This window comes from Acipenser ruthenus, chromosome 4, assembly GCF_902713425.1.
Source record: "Acipenser ruthenus chromosome 4, fAciRut3.2 maternal haplotype, whole genome shotgun sequence".
NCBI lineage: Eukaryota > Metazoa > Chordata > Actinopteri > Acipenseriformes > Acipenseridae > Acipenser > Acipenser ruthenus.
Genome location: NC_081192.1, coordinates 15,727,604 through 15,746,042, shown reverse-complemented (window position 1 = coordinate 15,746,042; position 18,439 = coordinate 15,727,604). Strand labels below are relative to the sequence as shown.

The following is an 18,439-nucleotide window of genomic DNA, read 5'->3' as shown; positions in this document are numbered from 1 at the left end:
TATTAACTGTTCTTGTTTGTCATTGTAGACGGCTAAAGATCCGGGAGCTGTCGCTGTTAAACCAGCATTAAACCCGGACTGCACTGTACCGCTGTTAAGCAATGGTTTCACATTCACAAAAACCACTTGCACCTGGAGCACTCACTGTTGGACTGGTGATCGTGTAGGTGTTTGTTTATTAGTACTATCACTTCGGGACTGAACCCCGTGGTTTTACTGACTTTACACATCGTTGTGTATAGTCAGTGTTATCAGTTAAATAAAGCTTCATTTTCACCATTGAACTGTTGTTGGATTGTTGTTTCTGAGCACTGCATCAACTCTACACCTGTGCACTACAAACCTCTTTGCCACAGGGTATTCTGTGACATGAAAGTGGAGGTGCTAACCAGGGGGACAAATTAAATCTCTCTGCCATTCATTTGGGATTTCCAGTCTGGTTATCCTGTGACAAAACAATACTGTACAGTTTGGATAAACAAATGTCTTAAATAGCCGACTGACAGCAAAATCATGGCAGCCTGTCATTGTGACAAATGACGGATTTGTCTGAAGTAAAACTCCTAAGCAGCACTTACCTGACTTTTTAAAATTAAAACAAGAAAAGATTAAACTATATAATAGTCATAACTAAAGAGCACATTGAGTGAATATGGAGATTACTCTCCCTCACTAGTATATTGTCCTTGACTTTTGTCTCAGATTGAATCCACTTGGAAGACTCTTATGACCACATACACTGGATGAACCATGTAATTGTCTGTGACACTATTTACACATGGAAATAGTGTATTTTGTTTGTTTTTGCAAAAAGTATGAGTGTAATATGGCAGGCTGGGGTTAGAATACCCTGCTAGAAGATGTGGAATGTGGCCAGATGCTAATTGAATCATTCATGATCAATTAGACCTGGCCACATCCTATAAAAGTGCTGGGAGACAGCTCCCATATGAGTTAGTTTAGCAAAGGGACTGGGAGCAGCACGTTGTGCTCACTAGCTCTGCACCCAGATAGCCTTTACTTGGTGGCTTTATTTATTTATTTTGTATTTTGTTTAATTGTTTTTTTATTTATTTTTCTTAAAATAAAAGTGCACAGAAAAAGCATTTTTGAACTTCAATCTCCATTTCCTGCCTCTGCTACTCCTGTCGTTAGCCTCGACCACAACGCTACCGTTCCACATTGTCACTTAAATATCAGTCTGGCCCAGTCACAACAATATATAATTACTCACGGAAACAACTGGGGTACTCGTAGTGTCCTGGGGCACATTGACTGCATGTCAGTCCCACGTAGTTGCTTTTACAGCGACACTGACCTCTAGGGCCACAGATATTGTCCACTGCTCCAAATCCATCACAGGAACAAACTGTATACAGAGTACAAAGATTAAATAGCTCCATTCCAGTTGTGACTGCTGCATCACTAAAACTGTGCGACAAGTGAATGACTCAGATAAATATATATATACTTCTAGTATTTTTAAATTCATCACTATTGTGTGTTTAATAGTTATGGATCATACTCTCAAACGTTACTTTATTCCTCATATCAGTCTTTAAATAACTCATAATAAACTTTATGAATACCCTTACAAAGTTTTGCACTGTTTTTTTGCAGTTTTAACATGCTTTTCCCATGGTTATACTATGCATTTACCATAGTTTACCATGGTTTGCATGTTTATTAATATGCTTTACCATATCTCATTGTTCTTTACAACACTTTAGTATACTTTCCTATGCTTTTATTATAGGAAACTTTTGTTAGAGTAGGGCCAATAATCTCAAATATTAGCACACTTTATGGGAAAGTATTACCATCACAGTTAGGAAAGGAGTGGTACCCGGGGCGACACTGATCACACCGAGAGCCTTCAACCTCCTGCCGGCAGAGACAGCGACCAGTTGCGTCACAGACTTGTGGCTGGGTCCCCGCAGTGTTACAAGTACATGCTGCAACACCATATCGCGAAGACAAGACTCACTTTACTCACTTTACAAAGACAAGACTCACTTTACAAAGGCAAGGCTCACTTTACAAAGGCAAGGCTCACTTTACAAAGGCAAGGCTAATGCATTTGTAAAAGGAACATCTCGAGCTCACTGGGAACATACACTAAAAAAGTTAGATAGCATCTTTTCTTGGCTTTGCTTTGAACTGAAGAAACAGAGGCACATTCTCATTACTTATGTGTTAAAAGAGGAATGGAAGGTTATCCTAGCATGTTATCTGCCATCTCATCAGGAGTTCCCCACACAGTTGCCAATCTGTTGCTTATGCTTGCAGAGTATAATTGTGGTTTCCCATTGTTTATTGAGGTCCTATTGTATGTTTGTTTGTTTTTTATGTGTATCTAATATGGTTGCCTCAAACAGGCCATTGTAAGCAATACATTTTCAGGTATAAACTTGAATGCATCTTATAATTTACCCTGACTCATCTTTCCCACATAGGAAACAGGCCACCTGTCACCTTTTGCAGAACCTGAAAATGGTTGGAATTCCTTAATTCCTTGCCAATTATATTTTTTCCTCCCAAGCATTTTTTTGGCTTATCATATACTGCTAAAACTATATTGTCATATTCCTAATTAAAATAAATTTCTAGGTTGTAATCTGATAGTAATAAAAATGGTGTATGTTAGTGATTGATTTGTTTAAAGAATTATTTAATTGCGTAGATTTGAATAAAAACCACAATGAGTTGTTGTTGAGTTGTTAAAAGAATGCTTTATACCCTCTGAATTTGTATAATATTGTATTTCTTTTTTATATATATATTTAGTCATTGCCAATTAGTTTTTATTATTTTCTCCCCAATTTGAAATGCCCAATTATTTTTAGGCTCAGCTCGCTACCACCCCTGCGCTGACTTGGGAGGGGTGAAGACGAACACACGCTGTCCTCACGTGCCGTCAGCCGCCCGCTTCTTTACACTCTGCAGACTCACCGTGCAGCCGCCTCAGAGCTACAGCGTCGGAGGACAACGCAGCTCTGGGCAGCTTACAGGCAAGCCCGCAGGCGCCCGGCCAAACTACAGGGGTCGCTGGTGCGCGGTGAGCCGAGGACACCCTGGCCGACCTAAACCTCCCTCCCCCCCCGGGCGACGCTCGGCCAATTGAGCGCTGCCCCCTGGGAGCTCCTGTCCACGGTCGGCTGTGAAATAGCCTGGATTTGAACTTGCGACGTCCAGGCTATAGAGCGCATCCTGCACTCTAGCGAGTGCTTTTACTGGATGCGCCACTAAGGAGCCCCTTAATATTGTATTTCTTATCTGTTTCTGCACCAGTAATTTCTACCCCCCCTGAAACTGTGCCTTTGTTCAAGTTTTGCAGTGGAAAATATTTAACAAACTGTGTTTCAGGGGGGCAAGAAATTACTGGTGCACAGTAATTGAGACTGCCCCAGGAAAACATGACAACATCCAAAGAGTGCTGTAACAGTAGTAAATGATGATAAAGAACAATCAAAAAAGAGAAAAACAATCCTTTAAAAAAAGTTAAGACTAGTTCCAAGCTTATTTATTGAGAAAACAAGCACTTATGTGTTACCTTGACAGTAGGGGTAATTAAAATGCTGCACTGCACAGCGGTCACAGAATCGGCCTTGAAATTCTGGTCTACATCTGCACTCCCCAGTCTGGGATCCGCAGGTTTGCTCTAATACCCCGGGTCCAGAGCACTGGCAAGCTGAAATATAAAGTACAGAAACGCTGTCCCATTCAAACCGTTTATTTTAGGGACTTCCCACTGGGACATACACTTAGACAAGGGTGTGTTCTAGTGGGAGGTCCCTGAAATAAATAAATTGCAATAGACGGGCATCAAAGTGCGTGTTAACCCAACACCACTGAAGAACAAGCATGCACACCAACTGGCTTTGGAGGTTGGCAAAAAAAAAAATTCAGCTTTTCAATGGTACAGTAATTACCGTATACAAATCCTTTGCTTTCAACAGATTGGGCATCGAACTAAAATACTGAGATATAATTCACTATTAAGGTTCTACTTACGTTGACAGTTCGGTGGTCCAAAGTAGCCTGCAGGGCAATCATTAGTTTCTAAAAGAAAAAAACGTATATGCGCTTAGTGCTGCCAAACTTTAGGTACTATACTGGAGGACGTAAAAACAACTTTAGAGCAGTTGTTTATTCACTATCCAGTTATTATCTAATTATTTGCGTTTCAAAGTTTCATTATAATCAGTCAAGACAGAGCCTTCAATTGCTCAGACAATCAGTTAATGCTAAGTACATTACAGTGCCTATCCTCCAACAAGGTTATAAATAGCACATAAACATGCACATGCCATTTCAAAGAAAAATAAGGTCATCATGACCCACATTCACAGTATGTTGAGTTACTTCTTGTAAGAAATGTACATGCAACATGTTATCAAACTGGGATAAACAGTTCTGACGATATAAGAATCAATAGCTCAGCCAATCAATACATGGATCCACCTCATCCCTGTCAGGGTCCACGTGCTTTTCTTTGAGGATTAGCATTACCATTTTCTAGAATGCTTTAAGGTTTGTAGCTCTGTGATACTGTCATATGGCAGTATGCTTTCTTACCTACTATATGTTCTGCAGAAGGGTCTTTGGTTGGTCGATATATAGGAGTTCCTGATAAAAAAAAACAAAACAACAAAAAGGGTGAAATCATGATGCATGCTAACCTTATCTTATCAGACGGGTTTTAAAGGCCAGAACAGTCTGGTGTTGTCTTAATCGTTCTAAAAATGTAATTCTGTTGAACTTATTTTAATAAATGCAGTTAACTGGTCTTGTAGCAATCTTTCGAGGACCCGAAACAATGTTAATACATTAAATTGTAAGTAATATTTTTTAGGAATGAGCTTTAATGTAAGAATTCATATTAATATATATCAGTGTTTTAACACAACTTAAAAACTTAGTGGAAACCCAGTTTAAGAAAGCTGTACACAAGGCCAAACTGAAACTCATACACAAACATTTAAATATACCCTCCCGAAAAAAAACTACATGGAAACACACACAACCCAAAAGTGCTACCAAAATAGAGTGAAAAAAAGGTGAGACTTCTTTTTTCTTTTTCCATGGAAATTGCTCCTAATATTATAGTTCTGAAGTACATAAATTAAACAAGCCCCTGAAATACCTACGGACACACTGAGGGAAACCAAAGTGTCCTTCTGCACATTGGTCACAGTTTTCTCCACTGAAATTTGGTTTGCAGTAGCAGCGTCCCGAACCTTCTTCACAGCTGTCAGTGTACTGGGGATCACATCTGCAAGCTAAAACAAAACACCTTCATGCCTTAAGAAATTTCATCTGCTGTCTGCAGTTCAATGCATTGAAATGTATTTAAAATAAGTGGATTAAAATGTATTCAACTGATTTAAATGTTTCTTATCATAGATAACTTTAAAGAGTATAAATATGACATATGACAGCGGTACAGTACTTACGGGTGCAGCTATAAGGTGATTCCTTGGGAGCTCCATAGGGACGATAGTAGCCTTGAGAACACCGCTCACAATTAATGCCAGCTGTGTTGTGCTGAAGAAGTTTAAAGCTCCAGTTTTAAAATGGGTATTTTTTTTAAAGGACTTAAAAGTGATACAGAACATTAACTAGACATTACCTTATAGAAAATATAACCACGATGGTACCATTCGACCTTTTCATAGAGTTGTAACATTACAAGTTTGTTATTACAAAAACTAATGCAAACTTTACACTGGAGTAAATGCTTCTTGAGCTTAGACAAAAATGTATTTTATGTACATTATATGTATATTGCTCAGTAGAAAAGTCCAGGGTAGATTCTGATTTAGCTGATATTAAAAAAAACACCATTTTCTGTTACAAGTGTGGTTGGAATATAAAAGTCAAGTGAACTTGCTGAATTCATGAAGATTTGACTGCTTTATTAACATTTTAGAGGACGTTGACGGAGAAGATTGGTGGCAGCAATCACACTTTGGTATCTCCTGGTCTGAAATGAACAAACTGATAGCAAACTGTAACCTTACTGTTGCTGAAAACTTGATATATTGTTAAAAGTTATAATAAATAAGGTTTTGTATTCTGATTATAATGCACTGAAAATAACCACCTTCATACAACCCCCTTTCTAATAGAAATCTACTTTAAACTTCCTACAGGAAATCTGACCCCTGTTGGATAGAATAGTATTAGTCTTGACTTGAATTAAAAGCTCTTTACCTGGCAGTTGATGCACACTCCACCACCTTCATACTTGCCATTTATGTTCAAACTTGCACCCCTGCGATCAACTTCAGGGTTATAATAGCATTCACTGGCATGCGAATGGCAGTTACAGGCTGGAAAAGCAGAACAGTGCACTTGATTCAATATAATCCACCATGAACATGCCATCTATGTTAGTACTTTGCAACTATCTGACGAGTTTTGACTTGCCAATCACTTAAACAAGAAAAAGGCGTTTTTCTTAACGATTTTGAAAGCCTGTCTCCTTGTGCATAAACATAACAATACAATTCCTTATTATTACTTCCCTTGGCAGAGTATTTTTCTTTCTATAGTTGATTTAAGACAAAACTGTATTTTATGGGTTTGTGTATAGTTTTAACAGTGCTAATCCAGACCCTACAATAGAACATGTCACATCTGATTTAATTGGTTCCAGGGGTCCATTGGATATGTAAAAATATCATATCTCAGAAGGAGTTATTATACTGCATTGTATTTGCTTTATTAATGTTGGGGCATTATAAATTTAAAATGGCATGTACGTATTTATACTATACATAGGATACTGCATGTATACTATACAAAGAAAAAGAATGCAAAACAAAGCACTGTAATACAGTAATTGGCAATTTATAAAACAGCTTTCCAAAAACATTTCTTATCGTGCTGTGTCAGTCCATGCCAAAGTAATCCGACAGCCACCATAACTGCATGTTAATCCGAGACTTAAATGGATTCATGCAATTACTACTGTATTTAAAAAACACCACCACCAAAAAAAAAAGCATGGACACAAACACATACTGCCTTTGGAGGTTGGCGAAAGAAATCTTGTTTTTTAAATACAGTAGTAATTGCATGAATCCCTCCCTTGCTTTCTCGTTTTCTTTTATTGAACATGGTTAAACTGGGAAGTTTGTTTTACGTGAAGTAACAGCATGTAAAAAGTGAAACTGAATTCCCAAACTTTTTTTTGTTTTATCTGCAACTGAATCCATTCTGTCCTGCTAAGCGCTGAATTTACTGTTTTAGACCCATAATAAAATGTGCCTTGATCAATTTCCATCTGCATCGTTCAGTTGGTAGCAGCATGTATAACTGACACATGCCAGAGGACCATCGGTTAATAGAGGGTATTTTATCTTACAGGATCAGGTATGTTCTACTGTATTCATAATTGTAATTTGTAAGGAGCAAGAAGCTTCAAGGGTAATTTAAATCGATGCTTTTTACATTTCTTGTAATATTTTTTGCAATGTGTTCTGAGTGGTTCTGGTTTGCTCCAATTTTTTAAAATTTTCTTTAAATGTCTCTTTATATGACTTGGAGTTTGCTGTAATATTCACTGGAGATGCTAAATACCTACATTGCACAACCTTCCTCATTATATTTAAATTATATGACAATAGACCTTTCAATGAGGAAAGGTGTTAGATGCAGGCCCTTGTTAGGTGTTAGATGCTCCAAGCCAGGTAAAGGGAGATTCAGAGAAAAACATACAAATTAATTATTGGAGCAGTCTGGTCAAGGCCATGCTGGTTCCTGCTACCAGACTGATACTGATGAAAGGTATTCTGTGTTATGTGCCTGTCTCCACAACAGCTCTCTGTACCACCCACATAAAGAGGCCCTCCCTGGTATTGTAGTTTATATACTGGTATATGTTTTTTCCAGTTTTCTGGAGCTATAGTATACACTACTCTAACGTTTGCCTTTGACTAAATTGAGATTAGACCAATCCTGCATATTTACTGAGACTTCTGTATAAATGTGTCCCTGTAGGCCATCATTACCTACTGGGACTCGACCAGAACATCAACTTAATAATCAATTTTTTTTTATACACAAATGCAAATTTAACAAAATTAAACCCCACTGACAATGCAACTCGAAAAGCAACTCAACCTTTTGAAAATAGAGCTCCATGTTTCAAGTGAATGAAAAAAATAAACTTTTGAAATATTCATTTACTATGCAAAACTGTCCACGAGTGGGGCTGCTTCTTTTTTCTCATTGTAGTAGTCATTTTTTTCCCCCCAAAATACCCTTTTCTCCCCCACAACTTACAAATGGATTCATTTCAAGAAACATGCTGAAGTGGTGTGATAAGGTGCTACATCACAGAGTTTACAAGACATACTCTAGCTCCCTTCAAAACTTACGCTCGCACTGGTTGGCACTTCCAGTGGTCGCTGCTCGCCATGGTTTCTGGTTGTATCCTGGGCAGCACCGTTCACAAGATTCCCCACAGGTGTTATGCTGGCAGTCACACTGCAGTCTGGATTGAAAAGAAACAGTTATTTCTACGCCTTATTATCTGTTTTTGAAAATGAACTGCAGGGTTCAATAGTGATTCTAGCGACTACTGCACTTTTTATTTTTTACTGTTTATTTTTTTAACAGAGAAAATGTCAAATCCAGAGCATATTAAAACAAACATTGTTAAATACATGTATACATAAATATTTGGTCACTACAAAATCTAAAACGATAAAAAGCTGCTGTACTGATACTAAAAAGTATACAAGTATGGGTGGGACTAAGCTCATAGAAAGAGTTTAACTGTACCAAAACATTCTACTGACAAAAATGGTAGCTAGCAATTATATTTTCTAGCAATGACTGATTTATTCCAAGTATTTTACTATCTTTGGAACATATGGGTTAATATGAACTAGGATGGTATGAGACATTTTTGTTGAGATAATGATGTAGTTATAAATGTAAATTGTACAGAGTGAAGGGATGAGTGTTTGTGCTGTGATTTTTGCACTGTTTTAACTTGGTAGTGAAGGCTAATGCCCAGCCTACAAGTATTATTCTTTTGTTTGAACCTATATTTTGGCCCTCGTGCTGTGTTTTGTTTGTTCCTGTGTTTTGTGTTATTTTTTTAAATAAAGTGCAACAGCACTTTAAAACTGCAGCTTTCTGTCTCTGGGTTTATTTCCTGTCGGTAGCCAGCCTGGGCCGTGACACTACCCTATCACGCAACATTATGCACTTAAGAATATTTTTGGATTAGAAATTCTTCTGTGATGTGGCACTCATGGAGACACAAGCAGTGCCCAAAGAATGTCCAAACATATCAAGATGTAGGTAAAATATCCCTGTCAGGTAGACTCAAGCGGGTGGATAATTAGCATTATCTTATATGAAGTGGAAATATTAATACAATTTGAAGGTGATGCCTTTTTTGTACCAATTCGTTTTGCAGGATCGTAATTAAATTCAAATGGGGAAACCAGTGGTATTTTTTTTGTTTATCTAACCCACCCCAAATCTAATCAACACACCTTTATATGTATGGCAGTCACACACTTGAGTATGAAGGTAATCTATTCAGCCGTTTTGGATTTTTACTTACTCCAAGTAAATTCTGCAAGAAGCCTAGCGCAAAGTATACAGCAAGGGTGCCCAACAAATCCCCTACGGCATTGTTAAAGCAATCATTATAAGTAATTATTGTTGTGCTGGCAGTGGACATGGAGCAATTCATCTAAGCAAAACAACCCCTCACTGTGGATGCTTAATTTACTAAGAGTTTCTATTTTAGAATTCCTAAATTAAAGTTTATTAAACAAAGGCTGTAATCATATGCTGGATTATCAAGATGTTCTGTTTCTATAATGACTAATTGGGCAAAGCCAGGACACACATTTCCTCATTAAGGTAAAAAAAATCTGGGAAAATAATTATCTTGTAGCTTTTTTCAAAACCTAGACAAATTTCAAAAGGACTGTTTTGACTAACCTTTAATGAGAGAATGAGAAATGCATCTCATGTCGTGTGTACTTCCACTGTTAAATTGAATAGTACTGTACTAGAGAAAACTTAACTGAACTAATCTCTGACTCAAGAGAAAAAATATTTTATTTTTTACAAAGGACTGCACCCCCAAAACGTTATTTCAGAAAACTGAACTATTTCTTAATCTTTAAAATGTATATAAACTATCTGGATTAAAGATTTGCATTTTAAACATGTTAATTAGTCAACTATCTCCAAAGAGAATTACACTTCACATTTGCAATTGATCTATGTGTTGACTATACTTATCCCTTATAATGTCTATGGAAGGAGAGCAATTGGCTGACTTTGTTTTGTTTTTTTAGTAGTCTCATTTCAGATGCATTGCGCCATACATTATCAATGTTAAAAGCAACAAGTCTTAAAAATATGACATAACAGAATTGTATTTTATAGAAATATCCTCACGGATAAATGCAATATAAACTGACGTTTAGAAACCCCTCGGGCGGCAGCATTACAAAACAGACCAAACTATTACTTACTGATACCGATTTTCAGAATTCCTGGCATCACACACCTGTGCATGTCCATGGCAAACACAACGCCCACCCACGCTTATATCCTTTATGCTGTAATAATACTGTCAGAACAAAGAACAAGAGTAAAGCAAATGCGCCGCAAAGAACAAACATAAACAGTGAAGTATTGTACAGTTAATATATGTTGTAAATAATATAATAATGTCAACAGGGAGAAAGAAACTGTTGAAAAGGGTACTAAGTCATATGTACGGTTAATTATGGAAAATACTTTTATGCTTTTACTAAAGAAAAGCATGGGTACAAGCAATAAAGAAAGACAAATGGGATAAAAAAATATGCATTATTAAATCACAGAAGAATGAAGAAAGCACTGAGAATTGTGGTTTTAGTATAAGTGCATTTCTTGTACAGGCAGAGATGTAATAGAAGGTTTTAGTTTTAGATTTACAGATAAAAGTTCGAAGGCCCTCCCTGTTATTCATGGGTGGATGCAGGCTGCTTTCTGGAAGGCTGCCAACCAAACAGCTAGGAATGCACAAGCAGGAATTCAAGACAACATATCGGTGTCAGCACACAATGAAGGAAATAAAAAAAACTAATGATAAAAAAGCCATTGACATTTTTACAGTATAGAAACACTAAGATGCAACATCTCATAGCCAGGGTAGCCCTGTTCTGAGATGGTTGAGATTTATCCAGGCCTGAATTTTGACCGGTATTGAAATGTAAACAGGGCAGCACAGTAAACACCATTGCTCTGCTTTGAAAGACTTTGATATTCTGTATTTGGGAAATATTTGAATGGTGGTATAACAACTACTCACATTACTAAGTCATTGGAGAACCCACTTGTTTGTGCACATGCAGGGCAGCCTGGCTTTTAAAATATGTTGCATTGGTAAACTCTTGATGGCAGATATCCATAAGGTCTATTGTCACAAACGGCCCTGAGAGCCTGGAAAGGCCAACTGAGGTTTGATGGCTATTTGTCTAAACACCTTTAACAGGCATACTTCTGGACACCAGACAGAATATGGATCGAGCTATGATACAGAACCCCTCATTGTCACATGAGAAGAGTAAAATTAATCTGTAAAATCAGACTGCTAAACAACGTCAAAAAGCTAACTGGTGTGAAAATGGTCACCATTTTTGTGAGTTAAAAGGCTTCATCATTTGTCAGCCAAGTTCAGTACCTGTGCATGTTTTAAATCACTGCAATCTTTTTTGTTGTTTGTACTGTGGCATTTTGCCAACCATATACTTTATATATATATATACTTTATAATAAATGGCTTCTAAGGTTCAAGTGATATAGGACTACTTATATTGTGTGAAGTAATAAACATCTTTCAGGATCTTGTACTCACCCTTCTTGTGACTGTGGGGTCACGCTGTTCTTTTGATATCAGGTGTCCCAGGAGGGTGTTCGTTCGGAGGAATCGCAGGCGAATGTTTGTGGCCTTGGTGAAGTCCCTCAGGACAGGAGAATATGAAAAGTTCTTGGCTCCCGGGCGACCGTTCACCAGAGACACAACAATCTAATGAAAAAAGCAGATGAAAGGAAAAAAAAAACATCTAAACTGCTGCCTTGTCTACAGTTGTAGAGTCGTTTCCCCCCACACACCAGAAAAGAAAGTCAGGAACCACACGTTTCTGTTTCAGTTAAATGACTGCACCTTTTTTGACAGTGTCGAAAATCTATTCATTTTCAGAATCAGAAGTTTACAATTCAAACTAAGGACTCCAACATGCAGGATTGTAAACTACTTTAGTTAGATAATATTACATTAACTTAAACCTGGTCCTTTATTTAGCCCACTGTTTTAAGACAACATTAAAAAGACTTATTTTTTTAACTAACAATTTTCTCAATCTATGTGTGCTCCAATATAATACCACTTGCAGTATTTCAGGAACCGGTACATTGTGTTTTTTTTGCTTTTATCAAAATATTTATATCTTTAAACATGGGCATGAGCGTCTCAATGGAAATTAGCTTGTATGTTCATGGCAGGCATTAAATGTCATCTTATTCAGTCTTAGCAGCTAATAAAGTAGAGGTCTTACCTCCCCGTTTTCCAAAGGCACTATTCGAGAATATTCGGTCGTACAGATTTGGTCATCATCTTTTACAACACGATGTTTGGGATCCTTTCCAAAAGTTTCAATGCAATCTCTTTTGGAATCTGTGATAAAAAAACAGCATTTTTATCTCTCATAGAAATTGCTGCTAAAAGTGTCAATTCTTCTAGCCCTGTTATCAGAGCATAAAAGGGTGTTGCAGCAAATGAAAACCAGGGCTTATGAAATTGTAGTCTGAGTTGTAGGCTGACAAAATTAGCAATAGCTAATCAACAGTAGGCCTCGCTGTCACTATGGTTATGTTTATAAAGGCTTTTTGGCACCCAGAATGCAATGTTCTTTTTCAGAATTCTGATGTCATCACTCCATTTTTCTAGATTTTGGAAATGCACGTTTCAAACATGGAACTCCTGGAGGGGGTTGGCCAGTGCCACAATCAACATTGTTCCATGGGTCAAAATGCATCAAATTCAAGGGACAAATTGAGCTTCCCCCACGATTGTCATAAGTACACTGTTAGTAAATTTACAACAAACGTCTTTGAATAATCTCAAAACAGGTTACTCTGTTTACATTGTACCACTGTATCATTTAACAAATAATTATATTTAACCAGCCTCGGGGATAACAAAAAAAAAGACGACAGGTAGAACACTCCAATTAATGTAAACCCGAAACATCACTATTAGGTAAATTAGGTTTATGAAATTTTAAAATCTTACAAAATCATTGTAAACACCTTTTTAATGTTATATGCATTTAATCATAGTTTGGTTCTTATGATGAGTGATTAATTACAATCAAATGACACCCCCTGGGTCATAATAAAAAAGGACAGGGTCAAGTGGATTTTTTCAGGAATAGAAGTGCTACCTCTGTTTTTGTTATCATGGGTGAAGGTGGCCAGTGATCATTTTGACTGAAGCTCTGGGGTTGTACATGTTCTCAGATGCATTCTGAGCCATTTTGGACCACTTTCAGAAGCAAATTTGAATTTGACTTTGTCGAAAAAGAAATTCAGAAATGACTTCACTTACAACTTGTCACTTTACTACATGGACCAACCTGATAAATTACACATGAGGCAAGTTAACAAACATAGTTTTTGAAATGCAGTGCTTGCTCCAGGACTTACTGATTGAGGGTCAATTTGGCCCCCTACCAACATTTTAGGGCCATTTTCTTTAGTGAGGGGGTCAATATGTTATATGATTTATAACCACAGTATTTTTATACAAGCCAACGGATTTTTTTTTTTTTTTAAGTTTATATTTAGTATTCAGTCAGTATGTATTTAATTACGTATTTTGAAATTATCTTGATTGAAAAAAAGAAAACAAGGTGTCCCTACAACATTTCACAAGTCAGTTTTTTGCAGCTGTGCAGAAGATCCTTCTTTACTTTTCATTTCTGAACTTTGCCAGGGCCTTCTCATAATCAAACTCCTTCCAGTGAGGTCCCTCCACTCTTATGACAAGGAGGGGATTCACTGTCACTTGCCAGTCTACTCCTGAAGACTGTCTTCAACATATTTTGAGCCCTGAGCCCCTCTGCAGCAAGGCTTGGAGACACATATATATTTCCAAATTACATTATGAACCCCATTGTAAAAATGAAATGCAATAAATAAAAACAAATATTTAAAGTTACATTTTTTTATCGTTTTACATGCTCCAAAAGGATGCAAAAAATCTAAATTACCACACAATCTATATTGTTAATATGTGAACGCTATTAGAAAAATAATTAGCATAGCTAAAATAAATAAATAAATAAAATGCCGTGCATCACGGGTGCCTTTGTTTAATAGTGGGGGGCAAAGGTAAAGAAGAAATGGCGAGCAGTGAGGCAATTTTTTTTTTTTTTTTTTGCTAATAAGCTCTTGTAAACCTCATTTTTACTGTTCAATCTTTTTCAAGTTACGGTTTTTGTAATAGTAAACCCACAAAATTGTGCAGGTGTTTCAACATAAAATATTGAATATTTACTAACTGAGCATTTATTAAGTACAAACACAAGTAGCACCAAATGGCAGAACCAGTTCCAGTGGCATATCTGCACAATGCTGTACAGTACATATAATTCCAACATGCAGCTTATTAAAGGGAAGTGCTAAACAAACACAAACAATAAAAATGTTATAATATGGCTTGTTTATTGATAGTTATATTGACATATGTATGTTAACAGTAAAATAGCCCTTACTCAGCTTTGTTTTAAATGTAGTGCTGGATGCTAGAGAATGTTTTTCACATTTTGTCATCAGACACTGCTGAACTCAGTTATCACAGCGAAACCAGCTGCTACGAGACTTTCGGAAAGTAAACACTTTATTGCAGGACAGTGCTTGGTGCTGATACGTTGAAACAAAAAGCACCCGCCCTCACATTGCAATGCTTAGTGCTAATTGGTTGAAACACTAAACGCTAGCCCTCACACAGCCGATTCATGACAATATTACAGGCAGTGCAGATCAACCATCTTCCCGCATCCTTAAGCACCAAAATAAATAAATAAATAAATAAAAATTGATGCGCCAAGCATGTGAAATGTACCTGCCCCAGACCAATGGAGTGGATGATACACTGAAATCTAAGAGATTTCGGTAGGCCTATATCACGAGCACTGGCGTAGCCAGAACATTTTTGCCACTTGGGCAAAAATACAAATATCTTTAGAAACTTTCAATTTTTGCCAAGCGTGTTCTGATTCAGTTTTAAGTACAGCTATGGCCAAAAGTTTTGCAGCACCTAGAATTTTAGAATTGGGTACTCCGGTTTCCTCACACAGTCCAAAGACATGCTGGCTAGGTGAATTGGTCACTCTAAGTGCCCCTTAGTTGCCCTGCGATGGACTGGCATCCCATCCAGGGTGTAGTCCCGCCTTGTATCCTGTGTCTGCCGAGTTAGGCTCCGGCTCACCGCGACCCAATATATGATTAAGCGGTTACAGATAATGGATGGATGGATGTAATCAAAGAAACTACAAAATGATATCGCAAAAGTCTACCAGAAGCCATAATAGTAGTACAGTATTTCATGTTAGATTTCGAAATGTCACATTTTTTAATTTTTGTCTGTATATGGAAAACTACAAAGCGGTATGTAATTTAATATGTTAACGTAACATTATTCAGCAGGTTTTATTCGACTTTATGAAGCAAAATGTGTTAATTCTATAACGGGATGCAAAACTTTTGGCCATTGCTGTATGTCAATGGCTAAGGTTTAAACGTTCATAAAACGTAACCAAAATGCATGTCCCCATATCAGCTTATTAAATAGCTAATATTAAAATATGTTTTCATATCTTACATGAATATAGATCTGTGATGGGGTGCCAGCTCGCCCCTATAAATATGTGTTTGTTGTTATTGTTAGTTTTACTGTTTTCATTATGTTTTTGTGATTCTTGGTTTGTTTTGGATTGGCAGTGAGGGGGTTAAATTCCTCCCTGTAAAAATGCATGTGAGAATGTGGCTGGAGCCTTAAGTGTTTAATTGTTAATTATTAGTTAATTGGGCTCCAGCCACAGACTATAAAAGGCAGGTGAAACCCTTTGTTAGGGAGAGGAGTTTTTGGGTGGGTTTTGTTTGTTGGTGTGCTGTGCTGTGCTGTGCTGTGCTGTTTAATTTTGGAAAAAGAAACTGTAGTGGGCTAATGCCCAGCCTACATTTCTGTATTTTGTTTGAACCTTTTTGTTGGCCCTTGTGCCTATTTATTTGATTATTTTTTTGTTTAATAAAGATCATTATTTTGCCCCTTCCACTGTCTCTGAGCCTCAAACCTCTGTCATCCTGCCACAAGATCATATTCATTAACCAAGGTGTATTTTTTATTTATTTTTCCTGAAAACATCCAGATTGAAAATTATAATCACTGGTTTAAATAAATCTTAACAGGTTTATTTATTAGAGCGTGGCAATGTTGAATAACACTATTTGTCAACTATTCATACCTTACAAGTTACAAGAACAAAGTTTCACGAGTTGGAGATTGAAACATTGATAATGCATGCGATTTCCAAAGGAATTAAATATATTTTTAAACTACTGCCATCTGTGCATAGACAGGCAGTAGTGACTGAAAAAAACTACATCTTGCCCCATCCTACCCTGTTATTTGCAAAATGTACAATTTTCTTTAACTATTAACTATTTTGAAAGCACATAATAAACAAAACATTCAGTTGTATTACAGCTGCAGGCAAACCTATAGGTATTGGGTAACAAGAAGCTAACATGGCATTTAGTCTGTAATTACAATTTTTTTTTTTTGACAATAATGATCTAAAAATATGTAGCCCTAAAGACATGAAAAAAAAGAAGACCACAGTATCAGGCATCCAGTAAACAGCACTGCTGGCAAAGCAACACTGATAACGGGACCAGTTCGTCTTTCCTTGCGATGTACAGTAGTTCTGAGTTATCTTAAAATAAGTTATAGGAACTCTGGAAGCCACGCTCACCAATATTGCTTTTCTGGTCACCTGTCTGAATGGGTGCATGTTTATAAGGCTCTCGAATGAGATGATCTTTTAGCACCGGATCACATAAAAAAAAAATTCTAAACATGCACATTTAACCTCATCCATACTGTACTTTGTGTAAAAAAAAAATGTTTAAACTGTGTGGAGTCGGTGGTGAACCTATATTCCACGTATAGCCAGCCAATCAGATTAGCAGTCACTTAATAGGCAAGCGGGTAGAACTATTTTTAAGGAACTGTATTTTACAGTGTACGGTTTCCCTGGCTGAGACAGGGATATCCAGCCAATGGGATCACTGCTATCCAATAAAATATATAATAAAATTGCATGACTCATCCTGACTGGAAACAGCCCCAGTCGGCCACAGTGTAGCTGTGCTAGTGATAATGAGCTACATTGGTAAATACTGAGTCGCCCTTTTTATCAATCAGCATTTATTTCTACATCTTTTAGTCTTTCAGGGACATAACATACCTATATGTTTATTATCAAACAAATGTGAGTTTAAATTATTAGTAAGTGCACACGTTTCAATATGAAAGCTGAACATTAACATCAGCAAAGAACAACTAAGTTACACATTTTTAAAGAAAAAAACAATTGTAGCTAATGTTTACAATGTCTTACTGTGTTTCATTGCCCGGTGGAGCATTTTCGTTATTGTGGTATCGATGTCATTCTCAAGAACAGCATTTCGTTCCAAGGTAGATTCATTTTGACACACAATTGTGAATGTTTATTTTTTTAATTTTAATTTAGAAACATAAACTTGGCAAAACATTTTGTTGCTGTCCTCGTCAAAAGTCGTGTTTCTGCAACCATTCGCGTTGTAAATGGTGCTTGCACGAATCACAGTATAAGCCATTTGACTATTTATTGGAAGTGCGAGTGCAGCTGAGATGTAAATAGCAGCGCTCCTGTGTCATAAACCTCTGTAATGTCATTTTCAGGTACGCAGTAAAAAGTGATACGCAGTGCATAGCTCTTGCTCGCGCATGCCTAAACAACTTCCGCTACGAAAGCAGGGAAGCGCCCATTCAAATCTGGTACGTTATGATGTTTTCAGTCTTTTACAAGGTGACCAGACGTCCCGTTTTGGACGGGACAGTCCCACTTTTGGAACACTGGGCCCAGTGTCCCCAGAACCTTTCTTGGTCCCGTTTATTTCCCCAGAACATTGTCGCGCCAGTATCAGAATATTGTATTTTCATGCAGGCTGCTGTGTTACTACCACTTATTACAGTACAATGACACTTGATGTGACTAAAGGGAAGATTGAATGACCAGTAGCATTAAAAAGCAGCTGCACAGCGCTTTGTAAACCTGGAGAATTACTGCACAGTCAACGT

The 18,439-nt window shown here is 37.2% G+C and overlaps 1 protein-coding gene across 4 annotated transcripts in view; it reads right to left on the bottom strand.

Moving 5' to 3' along the window:
* Window positions 1–18,439, bottom strand: part of LOC117399383 (laminin subunit alpha-3-like) — a 120,307-nt gene that overhangs the window by 66,634 nt on the left and 35,234 nt on the right. For 3 of the 4 annotated variants that reach the window (XM_033998490.3, XM_033998488.3, XM_033998489.3), the window contains exons 4-15: window positions 12,588–12,706; window positions 11,888–12,058; window positions 10,518–10,615; window positions 8,388–8,503; window positions 6,217–6,335; window positions 5,457–5,547; window positions 5,151–5,282; window positions 4,579–4,629; window positions 4,015–4,062; window positions 3,554–3,691; window positions 1,821–1,955; window positions 1,235–1,369 (exon numbers count right to left, since the gene is read on the bottom strand). In XM_033998490.3, coding sequence (XP_033854381.3) covers window positions 1,235–1,369; window positions 1,821–1,955; window positions 3,554–3,691; window positions 4,015–4,062; window positions 4,579–4,629; window positions 5,151–5,282; window positions 5,457–5,547; window positions 6,217–6,335; window positions 8,388–8,503; window positions 10,518–10,615; window positions 11,888–12,058; window positions 12,588–12,706 — 1,353 coding nt within the window. The remainder of the gene's footprint in view (window positions 1–1,234; window positions 1,370–1,820; window positions 1,956–3,553; window positions 3,692–4,014; window positions 4,063–4,578; window positions 4,630–5,150; window positions 5,283–5,456; window positions 5,548–6,216; window positions 6,336–8,387; window positions 8,504–10,517; window positions 10,616–11,887; window positions 12,059–12,587; window positions 12,707–18,439) is intronic. The other variant, XM_059022077.1, reaches the window with a different exon arrangement.